Raw genomic sequence first — 23,993 nt, forward strand, 5'->3', positions numbered from 1 at the left:
GTTATCATCCTTATTATTTACCAAAATAATCAAATAAATGTAGTTATTTATGTGATTTGTAAAAGTTTATTTTATATTTGAACAGAAATATAATACATTATTACATTACAATACATAATACATTACAGATACAATACATTATTCAACAACTTAATTGTTTAATTGTTGAATACAATATCTGCCTCTAACATATGGTATAAAATAGGATAACATGCAAATACTGTAACTAAGCAGAAGAAGGCAGGAATCTATTAAAAAGTCACATTCAGTGGAACATTCAGAGCTGATGTCCACTGCAGCTCCACTTCCTGTCCTGAAATGTCAGCAGTACACAGACAAGTATTTCTCCTGATTGATATCAGACAGTGAGACTTTTCTGCTGTTTTTGTTTAGTAGAAATAGAAAAAAAAACGCTGCCTTTGAGCACTCAGTCTCCTGAAATATTGAATATCAGAGTCATGCGGGCCCATTATGTAAATCCAGACATCACTTGTGGGCCCGTCCATGCTTTGGCATGATAGCCTTAATGGCTCATACTCAGTCAGCACAAGCCCTCTTCCATGTGGATTTGAGACAACAAAAGATTAGCACTATTTGCAAATATACAACTGAGTTCAAAGGCACGGCTCTGTGAACCTCGCTTCCCTTCTTTTGTTTGAACGCAGAGCTTTGAATGTGAAGGGCATCAACTGCAACACTCTAATAGATCTGTAGGCATCAGCCTGTAATTCCCAAACTTCACTCCAAAAGCTACAACAAATTGAACTTCCAAAAACTTCCATTTTTCATATAGATTTTGTACGAGGGAAACAAATCTTAATTAAAAAAGGTACATTTTTTATTTATTTTTAAAAAATAAATTCTAATTATGAGTTATATTGTGGAAAGAGGATCCCCCTGGAGTGGGGGCGGCGTTTGGAGACGTTGAACCCGGTCAGAGAGGCGAGGTGTGTGCGCCCAGACCACGCCCCGCATCCCCATGAGGTCCCTGGGGCCCTTAAATGATGAGGCCTCGGGACCCAGAAAGCAGTATCACTCTGTCAGCGGCCGTCTCAGAGTCACTGAGCCCCTGCACCAAACGTCTTGGATTTAGGTCTATCTACTCCGCTTGGAAATAATGAGTTCATCCAACACTGACCAGCGTCTGGAGCATCTCCTCAGCGCCGTGGAGAGCGAGTTCCAGAAGGGCAGCGAGAAGGGAGACGCGTCCGAGAGGGATATTAAATTGACGCTGGATGACGCAGATTTATGGAACAAGTTCAAAGAGTTGACCAACGAGATGATTGTCACCAAAACTGGAAGGTAGGTCCAATGAAGCAGCTATATGGAGAGGCCGAGGTGAGGCCTGTTGCGCACAGGCCCGGCACATTTGGAGCGCTTTTACGCTTTCTTATGATGAGTCAATACGTTCTGTTATAATGTCACAAACGAATTTTAATAGTTGTAAATCCGGCTTTATTTTGATATCAAACAGGCTCCCGCATACATGCTCTATCTAATGTGCACCTCCGGAGGCCTTAGAGGCATCGGGACGTTTTTAATAGTTGACCAAACTTGCAATTCAATGTCATGTTTATAATCGTTGCGAAATGCACGTGAGTATATTCTAATACATGCTCGTGCTTGCCGTTTCCCAGGAGGATGTTCCCGGTGCTCAGGGCCAGCATCAGCGGCCTGGACCCCAACGCCATGTACTCGGTGCTGCTGGATTTCGTGGCCGCGGACAACAACCGGTGGAAATATGTGAACGGGGAGTGGGTCCCCGGCGGAAAACCGGAGCCCCAGAGCCCCAGCTGCGTTTACATCCACCCGGACTCCCCCAACTTCGGAGCGCACTGGATGAAAGCGCCCGTCTCCTTCAGCAAAGTGAAACTCTCCAATAAACTGAACGGGGGAGGCCAGGTGAGGAGACCGTTAGATATGCCATTGATGAGAACATCACACGTAACACTGACACTGCTACAGTATAACAACAAACCAAATATAACTGTATATAATAATTTAAACAGGCTATTTAATGTACAGTTATTATTTTACCATTAATCATGGAATCCATACTAGTTTCTAAAGACATAATTCAAGGACCCTGATATATGTCTCATTACTGCAATTCATTCACTTGAAGATGAAAAAAGTCTGGGATGAATAGCAGTCCTGCTCTTTATTCTAAGATGAATATCTTATGAATTGTGATCTTTATTTTCCATAGATCATGCTGAATTCTCTGCACAAGTACGAGCCGAGGATACACATTGTGAAGGTTGGAGGCATCCAGAAGATGATCAGCAGCCAGTCGTTCCCCGAAACACAGTTCATCGCAGTCACTGCTTACCAGAATGAAGAGGTCAGTTCTGCGTGGAGCACATACTCCATATGAAACCTTATTAAGAATACCTTGTCTTGAATATGGATCGAAATGCTAACAGATGTCCTCCTCAGATTACTGCTCTGAAGATAAAGCACAACCCCTTCGCCAAAGCCTTCTTGGATGCCAAAGAAAGGTAGAGACTCGAACCTCAAAGTATTTCTCAAAAGATCAAGTCAGTGTTCTGACAGCACGGTATCTAATGTTGTTGTTTTTGATTGCAGGAGCGACCATAAAGACATGCCTGACCACAGTGCAGACAGCCAACAGTCTGGCTACTCTCAGCGTGAGTTTCAATTCTTTACACTTTACTACTTTCTAAATCTCATACAGAAATCGATGATGTGTTGAATAATTTTTTGTTTGATTCCACAGTCGGAGGTTGGTTCCTCCCAGGCCAGAGTCCCATCTGCCCCAGCAGCAGCCCTCCTCAGTTCAGCGGCACAGCGGGCCACTCCTCCGGCTCCTACTGCGAGCGCTACTCCAGCCTGAGGAGCCACAGAGCGGCCCCGTATCCCAGCCACTACCCCCACCGCAGCTCCAGCACAAGTGAGACCCCGGCTCATCTTAGACTAACGTGTGGAATGAAGATAAATGGCAGAATTTGGGCTAAGTTGTGGTTGTGTATCTTATTTTCAGACAACTACATGGACAACACTTCAGGGGCTCTGCCCACTCATGACAGCTGGTCTGCTCTTCAGATCCCCAACTCCACAGGCATGGGCACTCTGTCCCACTCCACCAACTCCACATCTAACTCCAGGTAAGCCTCATGACCATGTGCAGTTCAAACAGTGCCACGCCTTTTTAGTTCTCAGTTGAATTTCATTGCTTCAAATCTTTGATTTTTTTTGTAGTTGTATCTTTGTGTTTCTTAGTTAATATGATTCAGTGTCAGTGATGGTGACCCCCTAAGTTTTCTCTCCTCTCCTTTCTCTTCTCTTGAAACATTTACGAGTGCATGTTATGGCATGGCCCAATGATCGAAGTGTGATGGAAGTAGCACCACAGTAATAGAGCCCTCTTGTCTTTCTTGTCAACAGTCAGTATCCCAGCCTATGGTCGGTAGCCGGCACCACCCTCACCCCTTCAGGCTCGGCCTCAGGGTCCATACCTGGAGGCTTGACCTCCCAGTTCCTGAGGGGCTCCTCCTACACAGGCCTGACCTCCTCGTTGCCCGTCTCCTCACCCTCCTCCATGTATGACCCCAGCCTGAGTGAGGTCGGGGTCGGGGAAGCCCAGTTCGAGAGCTCTATCGCCAGGCTGACCGCGTCCTGGGCGCCGGTGGCTCAGAGTTACTGAGCTGAAACATCTGCAGCCTGGTGCTCATCTCTGAAGGCTTTAGGAGCAGGACTAAAGACAAAAAGAAAACGTCTTGGAGAAGATGAAACGTCACATCTGCAAGGTTGTCTTCTGGCTCCTGTTGGTGAAAAAGCTTAGATTATTCATTCCAATGCCTCAAGTTTAAAAAGGTGATAAGTTAGGCTGGAGTCACGCTGAACAGTTGATATGCAAAGACTTGAAAGCCAATCATCCCCTTCCATGATGGACAATGTCACACACGAATAACAAACCTTAGAATAGCTGGTCAGAACTCCTTCTCTGCTCTTAAGTCACTCCCAACATGCTTATTATACATTTATAACATGTTTATTACACCTTTTTTAAAAAAGTCCCTTTAGCTCCACACAGCCAAGCTCAACCGAGCAATCCTTCATGTTTTTGTTTTGATTCTTAAATATATAAAAAGAAGAAAAAAATGGTTCCGCTAACATAAATGTGTATATGTATGTAAATAGAATAAATTAACGTCCATTGTTTTCCATATAAATGTGCCTTTTCTGATTGCAATACATGTGTTCCAAGACTGGACTGAGACACGAGTGCCTTCTGCCTCCTGGCAGGGTTTTTTGTCAAGAACAAAAACAAGTGTACATAACTATCTATTTGTATTTGAACTCACTGTGAGTTTTATTTATGTCATTTAATAATAAATTAAAAGTGTTTGTTTTCTCAAACTTGGGTTTCATTTCATCTGTTTGGTGAGCACTTAGTATATCATAAAGGTTTATTGGTTTTTCTTGATATAAAGCTGAAAACATCTTTTCTGTGAGGTCAAAGGTCAAACAAGGGCCATTGTGGTTTAATCAAGAAGAAAAACATCAATAACTTTTCTTATATTCTCACTTGGCAGCCACGGGTTTAGAGTTGAGGTGTCGCTCACACGTTGCCCTCGCGCATCAAACCTCAATCATCAAGCTCTTGGCCCGGCATTGTGAGTTTTCTTTAAATAACAGCGTCCGCACAGCTACGCTAAGTGAATGCGGCTTCTCTGGCATGCGATTGGAAAGATGAGCTGACGGAGAAGTGTCCAGTTTAAGAAATCTGTTGGGGTACGCTTCCATCACTGGCACCCCTTTGTTACAATCTACGTTATGGTGCGACATACGGTGAACACATTCAGATCTGCGTGTGAGGAAAGTCAAAATGTACAGAAAACAGACCCAAAATGCTCACACCTGGGATGGAATATAATAAACTAAGATATGCACATATCACACAGCTATTACTCCAAAGTCACGATGCATTATTGGCAGGAACACAGTGGAATCAAATAAAACTTTTTATTTTTACACACAAATTGAAACAGCTTGTTGAAATGTCATAATTCATTCTTTATATTATAATAAGGTGAAGAAGGAAAAAAATAATATACATAAGGTTTGAAAATGATTCATAAAAAGGAATAGATTTGTTTATAACAGCACTTCATTTACAGTTTACTTTGTTTTTGACACAAAATAATTTACTAAAATGTCAACAGACGAATCTATGTTTCTAAAATGTTTCAAAACAACACGTATCATGAATAAATGTATGTGTCTTTACAGAAGAAGAAGAAACCAAATAAATAAATAGATTAAATTAAATGATTTGGTACTGAAAATCAGCATTTGCCGTACCAAGCTCAATTGACAAGAGAGAGAGAGAAAAAACATCAGATGGCAAAAATCTCCAAAATAAATAAAGCAGAAGTATTTTAAGGCTGATGTGGCTCCGTGCGGCTCATACCTGGGGCCAGTGGCTTGGCCCTGTGCTCATGATGTCAGTGGTGTGATTTGTGTGTGTCAGGGCACGGAGGTTCGGCCCCTGAGTCGTGATGGAGTGGTCCTCACCAAGGTGCAAATGAAGACTGTAGGGTCACGGGGCCACAGGCAAACAGTAATGAAGCAGCAATGTGACCTACAGCTGGCAGAGCCGATCACGGCGGAGCAAAGGTCCCCTCGTGAAACGCCGACGTCTCTGAAAACCTCCACGTTACTGCCTTTCCAAATTTAGGAATTCATCTCTGCTAGCTTGAAGGAAATACAGTAGCTGTCTTTGTTTAAACTGCCAAATGAGATCTGGACACTTTTGAGCACTTGTGTAAAGTTAGTAGTTGGTTGAGCTGGACGTCACTCTGGATAGTTTAACGTATAAAATGGCGGCCTGTCACATTTCCATCTACAGTATTTTTTCTGTGTTTTGCAAAGTAACTTAACTTCCCCTCAGAGCTGAAATGAAGTAGCAGCATGCAGTAGCAAGACAATTAAAGTGCAAGTATAAATATAGTCCAATATTTACTCTGCTTTTAGATCAGTTTTTGGTCTCCTCCAACTCCCTTATATCTGGATCTTAATGATGCTTCACTGTGTAAACTTCATCCCTGACTGTCTTTCTGCTGGTGCTGGGCAGGTAGCACACACTTCTGTTGGTTCATCAGGGTTTCTTTGATAAAAACAACAGTCTGCTGGTGGAAACAAGGTTGACGGGAGGGAAGTGGGACGAAAACAACAACAAATCAAAGCTCCGAAAAAGAGCTAAAAGACCACGTAGAAGTGTGGAGCTATCTGCCTGTGGGTTTTGAGCTAAACACTATTATTTGCATGCTAACATGATAACAACAGTGCTAATATGGTGATGTTAAGCCAGCATCATGTTTACAATGTTCATCTGAGGCTGATGGGTATGTCATTAGTATTGCAGGTATTTGGTTTATAAACCAAAGAATAGGACTAAATGAAGATTTTAAATGTATTTGAAAGGGTGAGCAAAGTTATTAATTTCATCCTGAGGCAAACTGTCTGTACCAAATTTCACTGCAATCTATCCAATAGACCCTCGAAGTGGTGGACTGACCGACCGACCAACCAACATGAATCCTGTCAAATCTAATTAACTGCCTCAAATGACATCACTTGAATCTGCTCATCCCTGCTTGAGGCTAGAAACTACGTTAGCTACTGGACTAGCATAGCAACCCTGAATCTGACTGAACAACAGACTGTATACAGAAAGTGGATACAGTCACAGTGATGTCACCCATTGGTTTTTCCACTATCCATATTGGATAGCATATTTTTTGCTACTAGAAGTGGAGAGGGCGGAGCAACATTTATTTAAGGTGACCAAAATGTTACAATTAACTTGAATGAACTGAAAACACACCATGAAAGGGTTAAAGTTGGGAGCCAAAAACACAGAAAACATATAAATGACATCGGAAATATTTTTAATATTTGATTCATGGGACCAATGAACAACTGACATTTTGATATTAGCAAGTATTCGTGAATCGTACTGGGACATTACTATTATGTAACACTGGTGTGTTTCCAGTCTACCAGATATATAGTAGTCTATAATAGGCAGCCTATTGAGGTGCTTTCCATTATAGTTATTATTAATAGAATTGGAGTTTGAAAGAGGAAAGTCTTTATTACATTCATGAACTAACAAAAGTCACTCAGCACTTGTGTTTCTTTTCCAGTGTGTGTGTGTGTGTGTGTGTATCTGTTCGTGAGCAGTTGTCCAGACTTAGAAGGGAGGATGTTTGCTGATGGTCTTTGCTCAGTCTGGAGCGATAAACAGGTCCTGCTGGGCCCTGGTGCATCCCGGCCCTCTCACTTACAGTGTGTGTGTCGGTCTGAGGAACCCGGGCTCACTGAAGCCTTTGTTCTCGGAGATGGCTGATCCGCTCCGTACACCCCAGCCTGCAGCCTGTGTTGGCCTTCGCTAATTGACAGTTGGAGTTTGACTTTGCACACTGGCCGACTCTCCACCCCTGGAAGTGTGTGCTCCAAATACGCTTTGCAGAGTGTGCCCAGCACCCAGGTGTGGAGGACAGATGTTAGGTCGGGGCCACTGTTGTCCTAATGTGACTGTTGTTATTAGTTTCAGTTTATAGCCATAGGGGTAAATCACACCAAAACTACATTTCCCACGTGCTTAGTGACAGAATAAGAGTTTATTGACATGAAGGAAAAGCATATCAACAGTGACACTGACGGGGAATTAAATTAGACTTGTTTTTATCCAGTGAGGCGAATGTAAATTTGACGGAGGAGGAAAGATGCCAGTCTCCTGTCTCATCTTTGTCCTGGTGTCCCCTCACGTATCCCTCCTCCAACTTCCAGGAAAAAGCCACCGAGCAGCCTTATGGAAGAAGACAGAAGGGCGAAGCGGCCTCTGCAAACACCACGATTATGATGGTGAGTCACATTGTGCAAGGCCTCGCGGGTGATTTACGAGGGGCCGCTGCCAAAAAACAAGTTGTCAAGTCTGGAACAGCGAGTCAGCGCAGCGGCAGGGAGGTGTGTTTGCAGACCGCCCCCTCGTCCGCCCCAAAACCCTAACCCCGTCCCTCTGATGTCTGTGTGTCTTCGTTAATGAAGAAATTCTGGTACCTTGGTGAGACATTGCTGTCAGCTGAGCAGATTTTGCCTCCTCCGTGCCCTCAACCCCTGCACAGTCATACAGCCGCCCCACCCATCCACAATCCCATCAGGCGTTTGGCGGCTACAATGATCCCCAATCGATGGCAGAATCCCTTAATTTTGTATCTTTTGCCACCAAAATTCCAACGTTTTTAATATGCTGATAAAAGTTCTGGGAACAAAAATAGTCAGTTGTCAATGTCAATATTAGATGTATTTTGCCATGAAGATTAGTTTTACTTTGAATTCCATCGCTATCATGAATTCTACAAGATCAAATTTGAAGATAATTTCCTGCCCAACTAATATTAGTCCTAGAGTGGCCTGAAGCTGAATAAACTGCACGGTCCAATTTGAGACAGACTCAAATCTATTTTTGCTTACCGTGACGTCTTGCAGGTTAAACTGTTTAATTAATGGACAAGATTAGAAAGTCATGTAAATTGAAGCAAGTTGGCAGAAACATGAAAAAACACCAATAACACTGGTGCAATCGCTGGTCTCTAACCTGAGGATAAGGACCCTCCAAGATTAAGAAAAAACACATTTTCTTTAAAATAATACCTGGAATTTTTCCCTCTGCCAACACAGAAAACAAAACTGCTATTGGTTGAAATGCACATTTAGGCCATAACCTATGAGAGAGGGATCACAAACCAAAAGGTTTGAAATCACTAAAGTCTGTTTTACACTCACCCTTCCTGGCTCTCAAATGTGTTTCATGTTTAATCGGCCGACTACTCTAATGTCTCCCATGTAACATGTTTATGTGGTAACATTCCTAACGGCCTAAAAATCAAGCTTGAATATGGAGTCTTTCACTCTCTAATCAGCAAGTCGGCCTGTGTAAAAACACTATTGTGATGAGACAGATGTCCAAGGAGTGTTTTTGAACTACATGAGCAATTTCACACATTAGGAGGACTTGCTAGCCAGCATAAGCTAATGTATGTCTCCTCCGGTCACCACAGTGATGGTGACAGCCTCTCACCATCCTGACAGGCCAGTCCAGTTGGTGGTGGACAGTCACACAAGCAGAAAAGACTTGTAAGCAAACTGGTCCTCACTGAAGTAACATTTAGCAGAGGTGCATGATATCCAGTGTGGTCTGAGTGAGAAAGCGTGTCTTTCAGTCATTGGTGGCAGCATGCTGATTATCTCCGGGGTTCAGACCACATGTCAATCACCGCATTAACACATGGAAAGAGTTAGTCACCGTGTACTAATACTTGGGTTGAAATCAGTCCAGTAACATTCGTTGATTTTTACCAACTGATCTGACAAAAAATAATCAAAGAAAAGCACTACTTTATAACTTGGGTTTCCCGGGATGTGTTTGTTGGATATAAGTCATTTTTAAAAAAGCATGAAAAATGACTTATTGATTAAAGAAATCTTAGTCGGATAAGACCAAATTGTCCAATTAGTCAACTACTTGGCGAAGAGGGGTCAGTCCTAATAAATACTGTGACATTGTGTTTCTCAAGTGTTTTGCATGTGGTGTTCTACTACATATGAAGAAAAAGTTGCATCAAGTTTGACGAGTGAGCTCAAGTGATGTCACTCGAGTTTACGTCAGCTCGTCTGAAGTTTGAAAAATAAAATCATCTGAAGATGTGGAGTTAGAAAGTGGTGAGCTTATCAGATCTCTGTCGCCTGCGAGTGTTCACCAGTGGGTTCTCCTTACCCGAACCACTCAGAGTCAGTGCTTAAGTTCAACCAGCCACACCAAGAAGAAGAGAGGGATTCATATTTACGCATAGCTTGCTGGTCACTTGTTTCGGGCTGGCAGCTTGATCAATTTGTTATTTTTTGTGTGAGTCTGACCATGTTATTGGATTTAAAATGCTAAAATTCATCAAAATTATTTTAAGAAAGTTTTTCATCAAATCAAACCCTGTTTTTAAACTATTCATGGTTCTTTGGGCATTTTCCACATATTACTGGGAAAATGTATGTATTTTTGTTTTAAAACACTGAAGTGTAAATCCTTCCTTTGATCCCGTGAGAAGTAGAAGTCACTTTATAAATGTGTCTTCTTCTCCATTTTAGAAGTTTTTACTCCTACATTCTCATTTTAGAAATTGGCTCAATAGTAGACAAAAAATAGAGTTCACAGGCCGTCCTTGTCTTGACTTATTTGCTTAAAGCGGAAATTAAATTAACTTGAATATCCTCATGAAGGTGATTTTTTACTGTATCTCTATGGCTTCTCGTTCAGTATGAACACTAAACCATTCAAACATCACTCTTCACACTTGAAGGAAAACACTGCCCCCTTGTGGTTCAAAACGAAAAATCTTTGTCCTCGTCGAAACCCTTATTTGGTACACAAGTAATGTGAACCGCAAGTACTTAGTATTTATTTTTAGTTTACAACACTGTGCCATCTAGTATTATGCAACCTACCTGCATAGTATAAACATGTTCTCATTGTAGGCCAGCAGCCTTCGGATGTGATCCAAACAAAACACACAGCTGAGTTCAGTGACTCCAAAGGGATGGTAAAATCACTAGTCTTGGCCTTGAACTCAAGGTTGTGAACTTTCAAATGTATGGCCAGTAAAAACACATCAGCAAGATTCCACTGCTTGCAATTATTTATACATTCTGTGTTTTTTGCCAGCAGTGTAGTGAAATATCTTCCTAGAGTGAAACGAGTTGCAAAAGATGCTCAAACTCTACACCTTCATTCTGTTCCCCTCTTTTAACAACCTATTGCAAGTTTGCACCTCCATGTTTTATGTTTTAAATGAGTAATGATATGTTATTGCACTTGTTGTATTAATGTTTTAATGTCTTGGAACGGCTTGCCTGCAGTTGCTGCCACTTGCCCAGGTAGTCATTATAAATGTGAATTGATTCATCTGGTTAAATAAAGGTAACAATAAATACAACTAAAAACAATGCAGCATGGTCAGTTTTAATTATTTATTAAAAAAAATCCACGAATCTTTAAATATTGATACAACATGCAAAAGGGAGAATTTCAATCATGAACCTTATGATAACAACAGAAATATGATCCTATATGCATTTAAGACAGGTTATCAAAACCCCATCCGGTATGGAGAGAACAGATGAACAGCCCTGGTTGGCTCCGATGTGATGAACATTATTCATGATGTGGATTCTACAGCAAGTCTCAGCTGAATTTGGCTTTAGAGAAATCCATCTCTGGGTGCTGGGCCATGAACCTGTAGAGACAGAAGAGACGTGTGAGTCAGAAACAACCAAACAAGATATTTTTATCACACAACTGATCTGAGATATGGTATATTTCCAGAAAAGTCTATTTTCCTATAGGGCACAGACAGAAAACAGTTTCTCCCTTTAGCACCGCCATCTGGCCAGGGAGTGACGTTTTAAAATGTGTGAGCTGGGAAAAGAAACGTTCTACTGACTCTTAAAATGACTATCGGAGTCATGTTCTGAAACATCATGACATATTGCAGTATGTTCATGAGGTCCGAGCACCTTTTAAAGGATCAAGGAGTTGTAGAAGTATGCATTATTTAAAACAGTGGTTTTAAGTTTAATTTTAACCCCTTTACCACACATGGGATATGCCAATTTCCTTTAAGTTTACTAACCAACCCAAACCATGCGATCACTAATATAATCACGTGACCTGTGTTTGGTGATATGCAATATGGTTAGTAAGGCTTAAGATCAGAACAACACAATTAATTACAATTCACTAGAGGTTCCCAGTAATACAATCCTGTGCAAACAGGACTAATGATGTATAAAATGTCAGGTTCCCCTTTAAAAGTAGCAAGAGCCATTTGTAAAGAGTCTTTGGCAATTTGACAAAATCTTGGCAAGAAATTGTTCAATGTGATGTAAAACATATCTGAAATATATCTGAAAAACGTCCGTCTGTGCACGTCAAAGGCTGGTACGAAAACAACACAATCTATTACCTGCACTTACAGCAGCCGAGCCCGGCCTTGAGCACAAACGGGTAACACTGGGGGCAAAGCTAGAAAAGCAGCTTGCAAATTCTTTCTTCTTATAAAATCTTCACACATTGTAAAGTCCCTGTTAAACCGACCCTGAATACGCTGTCTGCTTTTGAAGTTAGCCAATAAAAACACCATGGATGTCAGCTGACAGAATAAAAAGATCTTCGAGATAAGAAAAACTGAGCCAAAAGGAACATCTGTACTATTTGGCAGTGATGCAACACTGGAAACATACTTTTTAAGAATGTCTTGTTTCTTCTGCTCTTCAGATGTAGGCAGGCCCATTGATTTCTGCCTCTGGTCATACATCATCTTCTCCACCATACCACGCGTCTCTCCATCCAGGTCTGACAGCTGCTCAGCAGGAAAAACACAGTTAGGATGGGCAGGAAGCGGTTATAGTAGATGAGCGGGAGACGGAATAGATCCTTTACCTTTGAGTTCTCCGGCGAGACTTTCTTCGTGTTAATTTCTGGATCTGTGGTTACAATCTTGTTCCACCACTCCATTTTATTAATCTGCAATCAAAGAATACGATGATGCTCAACAAGTCAGCAGTTGTTACATTCACTTTGTTACTGCTGAGACACAAATCCATCTATGAATGGTTCAAAGCTTCATTCAGCACAGTTGCAGATAACGATCAGGCTGCACCAAATTCCCTTATATTCATTTTGCAGCGGCGCACCACAATCATTACTATCCTCTGCTCGCATGTTTCACTAAAAGCGAGGCACACAAAAGATAATGTTGTCGGCTACAGTTACAAACAGGCTCGGTAGTAAACAGTATTACACTATATTTAGAAATAGATTTGATCTTGTGTGATCCAAACATTTTCAATAACTTCAGTGCACCGTAAAGTCCAAAAACAAAACTTATTGGGAACATTTTAATGACGACAGTTATTCAAAGTTTCATTTGAAAATGTCAATAGAAGCTTCAGTGTTTCCCCTACCATTGTACAGGCCTGGTGGCCCAGGAGACCTGCCGCCAGGCCAGAAAACAATAAAATAAAATAAACATGGCAAAAATAAGCCACCTATCAATTCATTCATAAATCAATAATCATTAACATTAGGAGCGCGTCCGCGCAGCACAGTGTAGACTTTCTCCGCAATACGCGTGGCCACAACAATCCTCGCCGCGTGCTCCCGCTACGTTCTTCTTCATGTACTTTACGCGCTTGATGTTGTTCTGATGCCATTCTGCCTTGTTAAACCACCACGATGTCGCTTTCTACTTTGAAAACACGGAAAGTTGACACTGTATTTTGATAAGCTGTTGCACTCTTCAGACTCGTGGTGTGAGCGGAACCGGACCGGTACATTTATAATAAAAAACCTGCAGCGCTCGCGCTGCCTGCTCGAAAAAATGGGGGGGGGGGGGTTTGATAAACTGTGGAACTCTGAGTTAACCTATTTCTACCTGAATTTCTATGAACTATTAAGCTGTTGAGTAAACCTATAACTTATATTTTACTTGATAAAATAAGACAATATATGCACTCATATGTCGTTGTAGTGTTTTACAGTATCTGTATCTATTAATGTGATGCTCATCATTTTCCAGCCATATTTTTCTGGCCCCTAATTTTGGATAATTTCCATCAACCGGCACCTTAATAAGTCACCGTCTCCTTTAATCCTTGAAAACCTTGAATACACTCTGGTTGAACAAAAATGTTGAATGCAAATACAATAATTGCAGAATTGCAGACTGCTTGCTGTGCCACCTGACTTAATCCAACTGCACCAATACACCATCCCACGGTGGGTACCACCGGGCCTGAAAAAAATTCTAGGGGAAACACTGAGCTTTAAATAATAATAGAAAAAACATTCAATATAGCCTTAATCTAGAGACACACGCTATTACCTTTTCCAAGTGGACTGTAACAACCTTTCCATCATCGATGAGCCAGGAGCTTTCTTCTACCTTCACCTCGTGGCAAAGCTGGCCTTCAATAACAGGAGGGTGACCCTTCAGGCCGACCTTGATGGAGAGTCGCTGGATATCCACCACGACATCTCTTCCCTTGATACGGAACTTCACATCGAAAGGCACAACCAGCTGTAGGAGGATGTTCACATCGTACATTGCTCGTTAGATTTGATTCTGTTCATTATCAAAACTACAATAACAACAAAAACACACACTGGACATGACATAGTACAGTAGTCAGGTAGATGCATGTCCCAGATCCATGTCTGTGAGTGGCGCAGGGCCAAGCACCTGCGCATCACAGCTGGGGTCCAGGCCAGTACACGTGGGCCTGGTATTACAGCAAAACAGTCAGGAAATCATCTGTCTTGTGACGTTACCGTCATGGGTTTTTGGTAAAAGCTGGCTGCTTGAGCAGAAAACAGAAGCATTCCATAAAAACAAGTCAAAGCATTATCCTGACATCAATGGCACTCACATCAACTTCAGACAGGGATTGTGTCCACTTGTAGTTAGGCAGATCAGCTCCGTTTCCTGCATTGGGTTTCAGTTTGTCTTTGTCCTTCTCGTCCTCCTCACCTTCTGACTCAGACTGAGGAAATGGAAATTTAGTCAAGTCATCAGAAACTAATTTTACTGCGTGCAACACCATATTATTCACTCACCCCCTTCTCTTTTTCTACTTTGTCAGATGGCTTTCCTGCCTTTGTTGTTACATTCTTCTTTTTCTCCTCTTCTTTCTTTTTCTAAAATAAATACATATATTTTAATAATCTGTGTAATAAAACAACAGTGGTTCACATGTGATAGGGCATCAAGGCTTTCACCATGTCAAGTTCAGTCTGAAGTTTCTCTGCTTCTTCATCAGTCAGTTCCTGAATTCTGGGACCGTCATTGTTTTTCTTTTTCTTCGTTTCCTCTGCTAGCTTGGCAGCTCTTTCGGCTTTCTCTTTCTTTTCCTTCTCCTGTTTCGTCTGCTTCTCTTTGTGGGACTTCAGTGCCAGCTGACTGTGGTGGGCGAGGGCATCTTTGACCAGCTGAAGGAGAGAGATGGTTGGAAATGAGGTACAAGTGGAGCTGTGCATGCCTCGGTCGTGACGTAGACCATACAGTACATAGCTGCAGACACTGTAACAATGCTCACCGTCTCTGCAGCACCTGATTCACCACCGGTGAAGAAATCTGTTTTGCGGCGAAGGAAGCTGAAAAATGTGTTTACCAACTGTTGAGAGAAACAATAAGCGGTCAAATTCTGTCCCACATATTAATTTGTAAAACTTTAGCATCGCAGGCATGACTGGACTGTATTAGAGTCCCTCTGTATTTATTTAATAGCTTCAAAGCTAGTTTACATATCATTAAATTCGTCTTCCCTTTAGCCTCCTGTCATGTATTGTTTGATTGAGCCTAGCATGTCAGGGCTGTGTTGATAATTAGGCATTGCATAATTGCATAATTTAACACTGTATAATACAATATTCTTGTGTGCTGCTTTGTTAATCACATGTATGCCGAATTCATCATGACACCCCATCGATTAAAGACGTGTGGTTATTGAATGTCCAGCTTATTAATACCGATAACGTTAAAAAAAAGCTCTAAAATAGTTGAAACCGCGTGCTTTGCCCCGAATACGGATGCTTAACGTTACATGCGAGGTGTGCCTACTAGCTTACAAGCTAACTATATTAGCTTCAACGTTGGCATGGTAGCTTTAACATGTTAGCGACACACCAAGTTACCTCCTGTATCCCTCCTTCGTGCTGCTGCGCCATGACAAGCAACATGCCGTCATACTTTTCTTCATCGTCTCCCATGTTGGTGAACTTAGAAACAGTTGAATGAAATATTAGCTGAGCGGATGACAAGCACGAAGTTGAGTTAGCAGTAATGTCGGGCCCCTAGTCAGACCGCTCACTTCCTGGAAACAAACCCCGCCCATGCTAGATTTGTCCAATGGGAAGAAAGGATTTAAAATGGCAATCGAGATATCCAATAAACGGGTTCAGGGGAGGGACTGAGGCGCCCAGGAAGAATATTCTAGAGAAGAAACAGAAAATAAATCACAAAAATCAAATCACTTTTATATACAATGTATGTAAGTTCACAGTGGAAAATAATAGTAGCCTATATTCGAAGAAAACCAAAATATTTAGAGGCATTTACAGCTTAAAATAAAAACATAGCACACACACACACACACACACGCACACGCACACACACACACACACACACACACACACGCACACACACACACACACACACACACACACACACACACACACACACACACACACACGCTTGAGGGCTTCTCCAAAGGCTACACAAGTCATAAGAGAATGTTGCACATTCATATTTTGTATTAATTAGTTAATTATTAATTATAATTACGGATGCAATGGTGGCTGGAAAGTTGATAACAGTTTAACACTTACGACAAAGAATATGCCATGTTACCCTTAAACACATCACAAGCATTATTAGAATTGTGTGTTAAAATCACACAAAAAGTATCTTCACTGATGATTAATTCATTTAGTGCTACCGCAGACCACAGATCATATTAGAACGTGATACTGGATGAAAGTTCCCGGCTCTGCCTGCGGCCCAGATTATAAACAGTATCTAAATTAATTTACATGGACTCCACCTTAATTATGCATGCTATGTGTTTTTAGGAATTATCAAATGGTAAGTTGTGAGCCAGGGAATTCAATTACAGACAAATCAAGTCATTTATCAAACTGGTTGTAATCCTCGAGACCAACATAGTCTTTTTATGCGGTTCCAAGTGTTAACTGGGACACAGGTCAGGTGGCATCCTGTGCATTGACCCCGTCAGGCCTTGATAGACTGGTACAGGCTGAGTTAATGACTGAGGTAAACATGATAAATGTCATTCACCCCAGCCGCTTCTGTATTTTCCTTCCCTGTGCAGCAGCGTTTGACTAGCCTTATCGCCGCCACGTGGAGGGCACCTAGATCCGTCTGCATGGGAAGTCCAGGGTCATTTTCCCCCACAAATGCAGGAGCTTTAAAAAGAAGGGTCAAGGCTGAGTTTGCCACAAGCAGGTGACATCCTGAATAAATACTGTAGGGCCTGAGCTTGTGGAGTTCACTGGAACGACACAGTTCATGATTTCTGGAGCTTACTGGCATCCTGCGGATACTTTTTTCCATCATGATGTTTTCCCTGCAAGAGATTACAGGCAGCACTTGCTCTGGTTCCCGGGATCAGCATCCTCACACTATCCTTTATAACATCTTGAGCGGGAGCAAGAGTGGCCACCTCAACAACAAACTGATTCATAACGACTGCCGCTGTGAGCAGAGGAGGACAGTTTGCCTTAAAGATCCAAAGGTCACCTGCCAAGTAGCCTCCAGCGTGCTGGTCAAAACCATCTGCTTTGTGAGAAGTTTGCCTTCCTTCAGTCAGCTACCATCAGGAGATCAGTCATCATTGTTAAAGCGCTGCTGGGTCCCATTGTTTGTTCTGGGACTTGCCCAAGAAAAGATAGTCTTTGAAGTGATTGACGTACCAACTCTGAGTATCCTTAGACAGATTCTGCTCGGACCAGGAATCAATGAAGAGGAGGCTGACCAACCAACGCTTGCTGGAGTCCACAACTTGAGAACTTGCTTGCATCAGCTGTGGAATCTGGATCTCAGTCCAAAGGAATATGCTTATCTAAAGGGTGCTTTGTTGTTTAACCCAGGTAAAAACTTATTTCTATTAGTTGTGCAATGCTCATTTATCTTTTTTTTGGATGTGTGTTATGAGCTTAAACAAAAACGTCTCTCTCTCTCTCGGCCACAGCTGTTCAGGGATTGAGCGCCTTGTTGTTCATCAAAGGCCTCCAACAGGAAGCTCAGAGAGCTCTCCAAGAAGTCATCCTCCTCCTGCACTCAAAGGACACCGCTCGCTTCAGCCACATCCGCCTAGCTGCCTCCACCATTCAGACTGTCAGCCACAGCCTGGTCACGGAGCTCTTCTTCAAGCCGGTTATTGGCAACACAAATATGTTCAATTTATTAACAGAGATGTTGTTTGCGCAATGACATCCCAGTGAGAAAGCCTTATATGAGTAACAGTTATGTAATATGAGTGAACCTAGGTTGAAAATCACATTAAATAAACTTTTTAATACAGTCTGCAGCTTGGTTAGTTGTAGTTTGGCCCGTCCTTAAAACACAAGATTTGTACTTTGACTCCCTCGTGTGGCAATGTGTGGCAAATGAAAAGCAAACAATTTCTTCTTCTTGTTTCACTTCATTTATTTTATTGCTTTTACAATGAGACATCGGTTAAAATATGGGTTACAGTCAATACAAGAACCTGCTGAAAATACAAAGTGTCAAACCTGGGTGAGAGGCCCAAGCATTCAACTTTGGAATTTAAGAAACCTGAGAAAATGTAATGTGCGAATGAAAACAAAATGATGAGCATGAGCAGACGATCCGACCACTTAAAAGTGAATAGGATGCATGTTATGATGATTACCAATTATATGACACAGACAAATGAATCACGTCAGTATAGTTGCCAGTTCAGCTTACCAGGGCAACCAGTTTTACATCATTTCATTATAACCACCCTGATGCTGCAGGCTAATTCCTGACAAACTAAAAATACACTGAGGTTGACAGTTATTTAAATTATCTCTGTCACAAACACACTTTAGTCTTTGTGCTCAAGAATTGAAACGGGGCTCAAGAACGTAGATCCTGGGACGGTTAAACAATGTGGATTAGCTGCCCGTGTGTGTTAACTGAAGGCGCTACGATAGGGTCCATGAGCTAACGCTGATAAGAAGGGACACATAGCTGAATAAATTCCACTGAGTCAGCTGGCCAAATTCCCATCAGCACCTGGGAGCAAACACAGCAAGCATGGCTGGGGTAAGAAAACTGGGGTAAGATATTCCCTTCTTGAGTCAGCTTGGGATAAAATTCACTTAGAAATTATAGTGATATAACACTAGCTGCAGTGCACAACATATTTTTATGACATTTTACCATTTGTGAATTGAGATGGCCACAAACTGCATCAAACAGTGATTTGCTTAATATGGGCTTCATATTATTACACTAATAATAATAATAATAATAATAAATAACATTTTGAAAACATTTTCCCCACAACTGGTTTCTGTTATCTTTCTGACATCAAGAGACTAAAGACAAAGCTGTGACTCTGCAAGAAAGATAATAAGCGTATTTCCCCAAAAATGTCAAGCTGTTTCTTTTCCATTGTCTAGTGCACTACCAGTCACACAAACAACAAACTCCACCCAGTATTAGAATGACAGGATAAGCCATAATATAAAACCACAAATATTACTTCATCCTTTCACACTGTTTCCCCCTGTGTGCCTTACATTAATATAAAATATGGAAAATTAGAGAATTTCTGATCATTCATCCGGAATCAATGACTGTAAAGACATAACCATTGGACTTAAAACATTTACATACAGTGTAAAATACAATCTAAAATGTCAAGATGATGAAATGTGCCAGAAAAATATATACAACTTCCAAAACGTAGTCCTTTGTATGACGGCAGCAGACTAATCTGAGCAGCCGAAATGAGTCAGGTTTCATGAACATAACTCCGTTCTCCTTCAAGGACAAGGGGATGGTCCGTAGTGGTACAATGATAAAGAGCTGCCGCTGATATCTGCCTGCAGGACAAGCTCTCAATGAAGCAAACCTTCAAACATGCACATAATAAACATAAAGCATAGACATCGACACACCTGAGTTCACTGAAGTCCTTCAGACAATGAAAATAATCACATCTTATTTTTTCCACAGCAAAGCCATGGTCTGTACAAAAAGAGGTTTGGCTCAGCCAGAGACTCCTGTGCGAGCGGTGTCACCTTTCAATGTCCCATATGCGACCTTGTGGACACGGCGTGACCAATAATTCAAGCAACAGATTGCCAGTATGGAGCAGGATTCATGTTCTCACTGAGGTGTGAATTAGTGGGACACCTGAAGAATTAGTCTCTCCGTGAGAGGACGACCCAGAAGGATGACCTATAGAAACCATAAACGGACAGAAAAACATGGTAACAATACGTTGAAATAATAATGAAGAAATAGAGTGAGCAGTCGGTAAAAAAGGTCCAGACTTAGGGAAAAAATAAATGCTCGCCCATGTGGATTGCATTATATTGCACAGCAATTCCAATCAGCAAGAGAAGATTAACTGATTGATGAATTGTCCGTGAACTGGAGCAACATCTGTTCTAATCAGATTCATAATATTTAGCCTAACCACTCGTATGAACAGACTTGTTCTTAAGTGGCAGATACAAGTGATTTAGAGAACTTCTTTTTCTCGTATTTGGGAAAAAATGTCCCAAGTGGTCCTGGCCTGTTGTACGCCCTCTTTACAGATATGAAGTTCAAAATGTACTTTTCTGCTTTCAGGCCAAGGTGACCAATAACGTAATGTAAGTAACGTAAAAATAAGTGACAGTTATTACGTTTGGGATAATAATAGTCACATGTTGTTTAATTCTGTAGCAGTATGATCAGTCTTCTTCAGGCCGGTCCATCTCAAAACCACGTTCCTCAGTCTTGTCTTCCGCTAGGAATTCTGGGTTTTTACGAGTAAACCGAGTCATGTCGCACGAGCAGGTGAACAGGTTACGTTCATCAAGTTGAAACAAGCCGTTTGCTACAAGTTTGTACAGTTAAGAGTTTGATCATTTGTACGACGGAGTCGCACGGAAAATGTAAGAACACTAAAATGTTCTTGCAAGACGCATTTGGTTGTTTTCTCATATCCTCATCTTTCATTCAACATTAAAAGTTCAAAATCTTACACTTGAAATTTGGAAAGTTGAGCCTAGCACTACATTGTCCAGTCTGAACAGCAGCATGTCCACCCGGCAGCTTTGGCTCACTTCACTGATAAAAACCATTTACGGCTTTTGTTAGTCACTGATGCAGCCCTGTGAATAGTTCTGTTTGGGCTGTTTGCTGTACTAGAGATGGTGGACCCACTAAACATGAACAAAATACACAACGGTCAACATGGAAGACCAAAACTATATATATATTTTTTTTTTTCAGGCTTCTTTGTGTAGTTAATTTGTTCTCACTAAAGGAAAAACTGTACATTAATCTTCAAATTAAACATACATTTATATGGCATATTTCTATTTTCTACAAAGATGCATTAAAATGTGTAGTAAAAATGTCATTGAAGAGTAAGTTGTAATCACAAAAAAAGCAAACAGTTAATAGCACCAGCAGTCAAACACCAGTAAAGACCCATAAAGGACACAGAGGTCATGTCCTCCGGGGGATGGCGGGCATCAGGCGTGCATTTTTGCACAATGAGTAAGACGAAGCCGATCTTTCTCTCAAGTTCAAGAGCGATTTGGACAGTGTAATTTGATCCATGGCTTTTTTGCTTTACTGCCATGAAAACCACTGACTTTAATTTTGGATCATAGAGGTTACAGAAATGTTTAACTGAAATGAATGGCACTGTTGGCAGCTGCGTGTCAGACCTCCCCAGTTATGACAGCCGAGTCATGGGGAAAAAACATCATGCAAATTATTCAGAGCCACTAGCCAAACCATACTGGAAATAACATGAGAGAGTGGCACGCTATTCAAGCTACACTGCATTTCCATTTAAAACAGTATGAAGTGGTATACCATGAATGTAATAACGTAATAAAGATTTCTTACCTCCATTGTTTCTCCACATCTCTCTGGCACACTTGTCGGAGGATGTGAGTTCTGATATTTGGATGTTTGGATTTGATTTGTAATCATCTTGAGGAAACAAGAGTAAAAGAAAGAGATGGTGATTTGACGGCAGATCACATTTTATTTTTGCGTTAAGATGAGAACAACTATAACCTACTGTTGTTGCTGAATGTCGAGGCTTCGCTCTCCTTCATTGTCTCATTCCCGCTGTCAGAGAGCGTCCTCTCCATCCTGGAGATGTGCGGCCTCCTCTTTGTGCTTTTCCGAGTGCTGATGCGTATGATGCCGCGTACCAGCCGACACTCTGCCTCCTGCTCATCCAACTTGTGCTCCTCTGCCAGTGAATTGATGAGCTGGTTGATGGCCTTGCTCTTCTTCAGAAACACAGAGTCTGAGGTGCACCTGGCCAACTCTTCGATCTGATATTCAGAGTAGAGCTCCAGCAGCTTCTTAGTAATCAGGGAGTCCACGTCCTCATCGCCATCTTCCCAGTCATCGAACCTCATAGAGTCATGCAGCGACGGGTGGCTGGGCTGTGTTTGACCAACAGGTGGAGGCACATATGATGGAGATTTGGGTTCAACATCTAAATACTCTCTTGGACCGTCAACTTTGACTCCAGCAATGCGGACGTCCCCTAGCCAGTCGGTGCCATCGTCTTCTTTGTCGTCTCCTGGGTTTACAGAGCGGATGCTGACCTTCTCTGGCTCATCCGGGGAACTCTCGTTTGGCGCCAGGCACGGTGCAAAGCTGGATCGCTGGCAGACCCTATACAGGCCACAGGTGAGCACGCTGCACACAAAGGCCCTACAGCCCCTTGGAGGAGCGCAGGGATTGCACGTTTGTGTCGTGGAGACGGGGTCAGCTGAGCCAGGAATGAAGCCAATGGTCTCAGACTCCTTTGCATTAGCATCTTTTAAGTGAGCTTTATGGACTGACTTTGGCTCTGGGGTCGGGAGCCTGTCTTCCACTGGGTCCACACAGCGTTCCTCATAGGACGAACCCTTACTGTTGCTCCGGCTAGGTCCATGCATATAGCTGCTAGGCCCTGAGCTGTGTCTCAGACTGCCAGCGCTGCCAACGGACATGACTTATTGCCTCCAAGATCTGGACGAGCGTGAGAGAAAACACAGGTCAATTGAGGTGTAACTAAATGGTGCTAAACAGGCATAATTAAACAAGTTATCGAATCTCACAAATCCTAACATTACTTGAAATGACCGTAGGGCATCGCTCTTCAAAACAAATGTGAAACTACTATCCGCAGGTGGCAGGTAAAGTAGCCCAACTGGTTCTCTGGAGGATGTGTGAGCACACTGACAGAACATCAACTATTCATTGTATAGCATGGGGATTTCTAAAATGGAAATACAACGTTACATTGAAACTTTTAAAAGAAGGCAAAATTATTATATGGGTAAAAAAAAATCAAAATAAATCAAATGTATGACAAGAGAAGTGCTGCATGCAAACACATCTCCTGTGTTTACACTGTGACGCTGAATCTTCACAATCACACCAAATTCTATTATGTTTTGGGGGAATTTAATAACACCCTTATTTACCTGATGCAAGCAATTTGCAGCATACTTTTGTAAAACAGTGTCTTTGTTGGAGTAAGAATGCACCTGCTTGAAGGTTGCGCAGACGCCGAGTTCAAAAAGGTAAAGTTATGTTTTACATATTCAATAAAAAAAGTGCGTTTTAAATAGACATTTCTCAAATCATGTCTGGCGTCCCGTGTTGGGGCGAATGTTTACAGTGCGCGTTACCGTGTAGCTATTAGCCGATAGCTAATGAACAAACAGGTGAAATGAAAATAACATATTACCGTTTTGCCACATGTATTCCCACTATCATTACTTAGACGTTACCGTTTAACACGCTTTTAGCCAAAGGCACATTCATGGATACTTTTCACTTTCATGGCGACCTGTCATCGCGACTCGCTCTTTCCTCCATTATAGACTCGCTCACTAAAGACTACTCACAGTACACACGGCGTGTCCACCAACTGACTCCCGACTTAATGTCGTCTTCGCCTCCTCACATTAAGTATTTCTATTTTAAATCCATTTTGAACGTCCCACGCATCCACTCCGCTGATAAAATATCAGTTTTGGTAAAAGTTTTCGACCAAATCCGTACCTGAGCGTCAAGGTGGAGGAAAAGCACCAGGTAGCTAGGTAGCGAGAGGCTGGACTTCCGGTTATGACTAAATAAAGT

At 41.9% G+C, this 23,993-nt stretch overlaps 4 protein-coding genes across 5 annotated transcripts; 2 read left to right on the forward strand and 2 right to left on the reverse strand.

Moving 5' to 3' along the window:
- Window positions 1-1,097: 1,097 nt before the first annotated feature.
- tbxta (T-box transcription factor Ta) lies at window positions 1,098-3,667 on the forward strand (the record flags this gene model as incomplete). Its single annotated transcript, XM_084032164.1, has 8 exons — window positions 1,098-1,302; window positions 1,638-1,902; window positions 2,210-2,344; window positions 2,440-2,501; window positions 2,590-2,651; window positions 2,741-2,914; window positions 3,005-3,128; window positions 3,409-3,667. The coding sequence occupies exons 1-8, from the start codon at window positions 1,118-1,120 to the stop codon at window positions 3,665-3,667; spliced, it is 1,266 nt and encodes a 421-aa protein (XP_083888290.1). The 5' UTR covers window positions 1,098-1,117.
- Window positions 3,668-11,044: 7,377 nt separating this feature from the next.
- On the reverse strand, window positions 11,045-15,938 carry nudc (nudC nuclear distribution protein). The gene is made up of 9 exons (XM_084032322.1): window positions 15,776-15,938; window positions 15,178-15,255; window positions 14,861-15,070; window positions 14,699-14,779; window positions 14,512-14,625; window positions 13,968-14,162; window positions 12,524-12,607; window positions 12,325-12,443; window positions 11,045-11,318 (listed from the first exon to the last, which is right to left on the reverse strand). The coding sequence occupies exons 1-9, from the start codon at window positions 15,848-15,850 to the stop codon at window positions 11,267-11,269; spliced, it is 1,008 nt and encodes a 335-aa protein (XP_083888448.1). The 5' UTR covers window positions 15,851-15,938; the 3' UTR covers window positions 11,045-11,266.
- Window positions 15,939-17,117: 1,179 nt separating this feature from the next.
- On the forward strand, window positions 17,118-18,178 carry LOC311027855 (nuclear receptor subfamily 0 group B member 2-like). The gene is made up of 2 exons (XM_084032030.1): window positions 17,118-17,749; window positions 17,851-18,178. The coding sequence occupies exons 1-2, from the start codon at window positions 17,215-17,217 to the stop codon at window positions 18,090-18,092; spliced, it is 777 nt and encodes a 258-aa protein (XP_083888156.1). The 5' UTR covers window positions 17,118-17,214; the 3' UTR covers window positions 18,093-18,178.
- A 115-nt stretch (window positions 18,179-18,293) lies between these two features.
- Window positions 18,294-23,931, reverse strand: kdf1b (keratinocyte differentiation factor 1b). 2 transcript variants are annotated; one of them, XM_084032529.1, is made up of 4 exons: window positions 23,916-23,931; window positions 21,925-22,874; window positions 21,747-21,833; window positions 18,294-20,075 (listed from the first exon to the last, which is right to left on the reverse strand). In XM_084032529.1, exons 2-4 carry the CDS (start codon window positions 22,853-22,855, stop codon window positions 19,996-19,998), a joined length of 1,098 nt encoding a protein of 365 aa, XP_083888655.1. In that variant the 5' UTR covers window positions 22,856-22,874; window positions 23,916-23,931; the 3' UTR covers window positions 18,294-19,995. The 2 variants fall into 2 exon arrangements, with proteins under 2 accessions (XP_083888655.1, XP_083888654.1); XM_084032528.1 differs by lacking the exon at window positions 23,916-23,931 and adding an exon at window positions 23,759-23,906.
- Window positions 23,932-23,993: the final 62 nt, after the last annotated feature.

This window comes from Eutrigla gurnardus (genome assembly GCF_963514095.1).
Source record: "Eutrigla gurnardus genome assembly, chromosome: 17".
NCBI classification, from domain to species: domain Eukaryota; kingdom Metazoa; phylum Chordata; class Actinopteri; order Perciformes; family Triglidae; genus Eutrigla; species Eutrigla gurnardus.

Excerpts from the sequence above, each read along its gene's own strand:
- kdf1b (XM_084032529.1), bottom strand. The coding sequence starts at position 22,855 with ATGTCCGTTGGCAGCGCTGGCAGTCTGAGACACAGCTCAGGGCCTAGC. Across the intron at positions 21,834-21,924 it reads CTCGACATTCAGCAACAACA|ATGATTACAAATCAAATCCA; the intron begins GTAGGTTATAGT and ends TGTTTCCTCAAG. Across the intron at positions 20,076-21,746 it reads GATGTGGAGAAACAATGGAG|GTCATCCTTCTGGGTCGTCC; the intron begins GTAAGAAATCTT and ends TGGTTTCTATAG.
- nudc (XM_084032322.1), bottom strand. The coding sequence starts at position 15,850 with ATGGGAGACGATGAAGAAAAGTATGACGGCATGTTGCTTGTCATGGCG. Across the intron at positions 15,256-15,775 it reads ACGAAGGAGGGATACAGGAG|TTGGTAAACACATTTTTCAG; the intron begins GTAACTTGGTGT and ends TTCTCTCAACAG. Across the intron at positions 11,319-12,324 it reads AAACAAGACATTCTTAAAAA|GTTCATGGCCCAGCACCCAG; the intron begins GTATGTTTCCAG and ends CTGTCTCTACAG.
- LOC311027855 (XM_084032030.1), top strand. The coding sequence starts at position 17,215 with ATGATGTTTTCCCTGCAAGAGATTACAGGCAGCACTTGCTCTGGTTCC. Across the intron at positions 17,750-17,850 it reads TGCTTTGTTGTTTAACCCAG|CTGTTCAGGGATTGAGCGCC; the intron begins GTAAAAACTTAT and ends TCTCGGCCACAG.